A 6000-nucleotide genomic window follows, 5' to 3' on the forward strand; every position below is an offset into this window, starting at 1 on the left:
CTAAAAATATTTGTTTTCCTAAGAAAGCTCCTTCCCTTTATTTGCCTGTTCCTTTAAAAACAGCCATACTAAAATGCCCTACTTAGTCTGTGTTGAAGTGCAGCAACCTGACTACAGAAAACGCAGGAAGATTTTTTGCACTCTGCCTCATGAACATCCAACCACAGTTAAATGTTTCCTATTTAAATCCAACACTTTTATGTAACAGATGAAAAGACTAACTCTCATTTTGTTACAGTCACAGATAGTAACTGTAGACTGCTCCAGAAGTAATGCCTCCTATTTTGTTATGTAGGCCCAGGACATTGCAGACAGATTTTGGTGGGGCAGCAGTAGGGGTTGCACCCTTCCACCCATAAGCGTGCAGGCTCTTGTTCATCACTGCAGAATGCATAAAGCCAACGGTAGTGACTATACTGAAAAACAGTCATTTGCAGCTGAGGATTTGCTCTATCAAACAGTGTTATTGTGCTTTTTGTATCTGTTGCCGTTTCCAGGAAAATAAATAGGAGGCATTACTTTCAGAATGACCTACATACAATGAACAAAGGATTACAGTCCAACTGCCAAGAACACCTCCTTCCCAAAGTCAGTACACAGCAAATACAATACATCTATAATTATTTATCATTTGAAAAATCTCAATACTTACTATACAATACAGTTAACATCCATTATAATTAATAGCTTTAGAATATTTATTAGTTTATTGTATAATAGTTCTTACCTAATAAACAAATGGCTACTCTCATACAAATGTGTAATGGTAACTGAACCAAAAATAGTCGTCAATCTACATACAGCAACAGTCCAAAAAAGCAATAATTTCATGAAGTAATATCACTGCTGCTACAGGATAAATTAAGTATCTCTTCAGTGAAAGCTGGCATAGACTGTGGTCTAAGGTCATGAAGTTTTCTACCGAATGCTAGGGAGGCTATTAACACTTGATTTAAGATGTGCACATTTGTATTTTGACTTCCCCATAAATACACACACCTAATGTCTCAAATATGAATGCATATTTTCCTCAGCAAAGCACCTCCCTAAACAAAGCTGATGGAAGAGATATTTAAACCTTACATTTGGACAAGCTCCTTTATGTCCTCTCCTCCTATTTCCTTCCAAAACTGGATGTTTTCAAGTAAAATTTGACCTGAAAACTCCTCCATAATGAATAAAATTCTGCTATTCTGAAATAGTATGCATCACAACTGTATCATTCTTAAATATTTAATAACAATACATACACTAAAAAGAGACTGGAAGCCTGAAATCATTAGATGTCCTCGCACAATAAAAAGGAGGCATGTATTTCCCTGCAAGTGTAATTTCAAAATCCTTTCACATAAGAATCTAAAGACTTGTCAGCTTGGTTACTCTGCTGCTGTATATTAAATAAGCGTGTAATGAAGGTACCGGTTTTGATTCATTGAGATGCCAAAGATCATGGGTAAAGCATATGAAATTAATGAATGTTTTTGAAGGTGGAATATCAAGAAGGCAGTACAAATCAGGTACAGCATCAAAAAGAACAAAATAATGACAAAAAGAAACCACAGAAAATCCAGCACCATTTCATTTTAGTGACCATTAAGAACAACAATAAAGCACAAATGTCATTTAAAATTGATTGCCCCATCCAAAAAAACTATCAAATACTTCACACACCATCAGTCCAGGGCATCACAACACTGTTCTTATTAACAGAACACCAATTTCCAGTCTTAATATAAACTGAATGAAAATTTGAGCCTTGTATGTTACCTAGAGCTTTCTAACAGGCATTCATTGTCTCTGTTTTTCAGATAAGACTTGCACATTAATCCAGCACACCAGTTAAGATGGTACCTAATTTTCAGTACTTGCATAATGCCATTAAAGTGAACAGGACAAATAAGTCAGTATGCAATGATTTCCTAATACCTTCCAAGGCCAATATCAGATCCTCAGAAACTTAAAGCCTTCACAAATCTGTGCAAATGCTAAGGATAAAAAAAAATAAATGAAAAAAAATCTTCAGAAGAATTAATTTAAATGCTTTTGACTATTGCTACCCTAAGTCACAGTCTTATTTTGATCCAATAACAGGCAGCACTACTGCACAAATACAGAAAATCTATACTTTGGAGTAATGATAGATGAAAGGAGCTCAAGTAGATGCATTACACTGCAAGTTTGGTGAGCTGTAACAGGAGTATTAGGTATCACTGGGAGAAAAACATTCTGATTAACATCAAAAACTTCTAATTGTGAGACGTAAACAAACATTTTCTCTATTTTGGACCACAAGATTACAAACAGCTCCTTTACCTACTCAAAAACAGTCTTTACTGCCATCCTGAACTACCTGCAGGAACCTACCTACCCTTTCTGAAGATAACCTCAGCCCTCCTGGTCCAATACTGAAGTATTGGTCCAACACAATTCACTGAAGTATTACATTTTACTGAATATGCCCTTAGGATCCATTTATGGTACAGGATTTCCCTTATAAGCGCCTGAATTACGAAGAGGAGACTTCTTTTAAGCAGCAAGTGTCCAATCTGTTCCTCATAGGCACACAGTCAAAATACACAGCTGTTAAATCTACTCCTGATTCGCCCCACCCCAACCCCCTTAATTAAGGACTGCTGCAGAAGCTCTTTCAGCTGCTGAGTCATTAATATATTGGCCTCTGAGACAGCAAGAAAACTGCTTTTACTCACCAGTAAAACCACATCAACTGGAGAGCCATAAACAGGACCAGTTCCAACTTGCAGAGACAACCAACAAAAGCATGGGAATCAAGTTCAACTAAAGCAAGTTGCAATTTTACTAGTAAAACTTAAAACTGATGAAGGTTGTGAAGCAGTTCCTTATATCCTCATTTTATACTTACTTTGGATGACCAAATATAATTCATTAAAAACTTCTCTAAGGTGTGCATCTTCTCCTACTGCTAATGGGAATAGCAAAGCAACAAAAATATGCAACCTTCTAAAAATAGTTGAAATGTAAGTGCAACGAATCCATGCTAAGATAAACAAGATGTTTAAGCTATAATTAAAAAAGATGATGATAATAAGGATGATATTGGGAATACAAATTAAAATCAGGTAAAAGAATGAACCATAATGCACAAAATAAAAACATTGCTTATAGACTGGCACCAAATTCATTGGGAATAAGAAGCTCCTATTTAAGAATAATTGTAATATTTGAACTTGAGCTGTAGAAGTCAACACAAGTTTTGTCACCAACTTAATAATCAATACTTGGGCCACTTAGCAGTAAACATTCCTGATTTGTTTGAAGCTGTTAATATGCACACATTCTATACACAGATCAGCTGACAAGGCTGAAAAGTGGCAATATTTTCAACTTTCTGAGTTACATCTACGTGTGTAATTTTATGTATTTGTAATGGAAATAAATAAATCTGTTATCACAGCAGAGAAGAAAGAATGACATTCACAAAATTCAGTAATTCTATTTACTGCAAGTGCACAAAAGGATTCCTGTGACAGATGACAAAATGAATATGACAGGATTACACACTGTAACTGTGAAACTGCAAATCCTATAAAGTACACACACAGTTATAATATGCAAAACAAGGGGATAATCCTATTCCCAACCTGAAATTATATGAGTTGACCCAAGCCATTGTTTCCACTATCATTCCTGTATCTGCCAATTTTCCCAAAACGTAAAAGCATTAACTTGGTCACTAATAAAGTCAACAGAAGCTGCAAGCATAAAATTCCAAGGCTATCAACCTAAATTTTTGACTACTACAACAGCCTTACTTTAACACTCTTCTCACTGCAACTCACCTAGAGATACACACCTAATGGTGCTAACAGAATGACAGAAAGTTGAATGCCTGAAAAATGGACTCAACTAAAAAAGCTTTTGTGTAAGAAATAAAAACAGAACAGGTAGGCTCTACAGTTTTCGGGTGTTGCTGTCTCCTGGGATTCCCCAAGATTATAATAACAATATAGCATTAATACAAAGCGCATGTTTTGAAGAGCTTTAGTTAAGAACTGACTAAAGAAGCGCTATACAGCAGATATTAAATGAAATTAACAGCGGTTCTGCCCAAACATTACCAACCCATCTTCAAAAGCAGGAGGAAAAAACACACACAAACCAAAGGAACACAGCTGAAGGTCTCCTAGTAAGTGCCAGAATTGACAACTGAACCAAATTCAGCTTTATGAGCACACCACACCTAGCACTCAAAGGCAGCAAAGCAATGTGCGTGCATTTTCCAGCACACAGAATGCAACTTTTAAAAGCAAAAATGGTTCCCCACCGTCAATCAAAGATTTAAGAACACTCAGAAAAATTAAAAATGCATTTGAGGGGAAATACAAACTCAGGTTATGAAATCAAGGCAGCTCCTATGTGCTGGAGATAACAGACATCCTGCCCTGAGGAAAAAGGTTAAGTGTTTCATGCACTTATTCTACTAGGCATTTCTGTGACTCAATTTCAAATTAAGCAGCCAAGATCTCAGGACGTATTCCAGAATGTTTTATTTGAATCACTGACATCCAACATACAGAAATAAGTTACTGGGAAACCTGCCTTCAGATAACACACTGTGTGCAGCTCTTCGAATTGTACTTCATATTCTCCTCTTTTTAACATCATCATCATTTGAAGTTATCTATAAACATCCCCAAAAGGTCATTTAAAGCAGTTCTTTTTCTCCTTTCTTCAGAGCAAGCGCAGCTTGCAGCTGACCACCTCTGAGCTGAACACCTCTCACAGTATTTCCTTCTTTTTTTTTTTCCCCCCTACAAAAGGCAACTAAACTACGTTGCCCTCCCATCTCCCGTTAAGATTCCAGTCGTTTCTTCAGGGATTCATCACGAACTTGCAGAGCCGTGCCTCAGCCACGTGCCATCCTCCGGAGCACGAGGGGCTGCACGCACCTCACCCACCCCAGCCGCCCCACGCGAGGGGCCGTGCCCAGGCACCTGAGATTTCCCAGCCAGGAAACCAGTGCGAAACACATCCAAAAAATTTCAGAGCACCCAGCTCGGAGGAAAAAGGGGGAGAACAAGGGAGCGGAGAGGCAGCCTGCAGCCCAGCGCGGGCCGGGTAACGCCGCAGGTGCAGCGCTCAGCCCTGAGAGGAACGGCACATAGAACAGCACGGCGCTTCCCACCCAACTCTCATCAGCAGCCGCCCCCTCCTCTTCCTCCTCCTCCTCCTCCCGGTGGAAAACCCAGCGGCACCCGGAAGGAAATTAACACAAAATGGAGACTTACACTCCGTCTCCTAGCACGCATGCGTCACTCCGGCGGAAAGGGGTGTGCCGACGGCGGCTCGCAGCTGCTGAGGGGCGGGTCGGTGCTCGGCGGCCGCCGCGTGTGGTGTTTGGGCGGTGCGCGGTTCGTCAGCCTGACCAGCTGGCAGCCTCGTGCCCACCGCCTCGTGTCCTCCTGGGACTCAGCTGCGCGTGGAGCTGTTTGTGTGTAAAGATTCCCTCAAGGTGCGTGGGTGCCGCTCTTGACTTCTCGGAGCCCCGCCGTTGCGGGTATAGAAACGAGCGTCACAGCGCGCGCCTGCTGGTGTTGCCGATTCCCTGCTTTTGGTGCACGCTGGAGATAGCTTAGGTTGTGTTGAAATGCTGTCGGTTTTCCTTTCTGCTGGCGCTCTTTGCAGTGATAGTGAGGCGCCGTGCAGGCAGCGCTGATTTCCCAGCTGAATTTCAGTACTCTTCAGTTGTGCATCGGAGCCACAAAAGACAGCCAGCAGCAGCAGCCCACTGCGGAGCAGAGCCTCCAGCTCTGCGATCAGCTCTGCTGTAAAGGAGTTGTCCCACCAACCTTTTCCTAAAGGGAAGAAACCTGGTCAATAGCTGTCTTTGTTTCTCTTGATCTGGGTGTTTGTAGTGAAGACAAGGCCTTACAGCATAAAGCAAAGCTTCTTTGGTCTGTAGAATTGGTCTTCAGCCCGGTGTCTGAGAAAGTTCTCTTTCTTAGACAGATAATTTAATGT

General features: G+C 40.6%; 1 protein-coding gene across 1 annotated transcript in view; it reads right to left on the reverse strand.

Annotated features, from left to right (window-relative positions):
* FHIT (fragile histidine triad diadenosine triphosphatase) overlaps positions 1-5288 on the reverse strand; it is a gene marked incomplete at both ends in the record, with an annotated part of 502525 nt that extends 497237 nt beyond the window's left edge. The window contains one exon of the mRNA XM_079540494.1: positions 5268-5288. Within this exon, the coding sequence (XP_079396620.1) occupies positions 5268-5288 (21 nt within the window). The remainder of the gene's footprint in view (positions 1-5267) is intronic.
* Between the last annotated feature and the right edge of the window lie 712 nt (positions 5289-6000).

This window comes from Tetrao urogallus (assembly GCF_951394365.1).
Source record: "Tetrao urogallus genome assembly, chromosome: 10".
NCBI lineage: Eukaryota > Metazoa > Chordata > Aves > Galliformes > Phasianidae > Tetrao > Tetrao urogallus.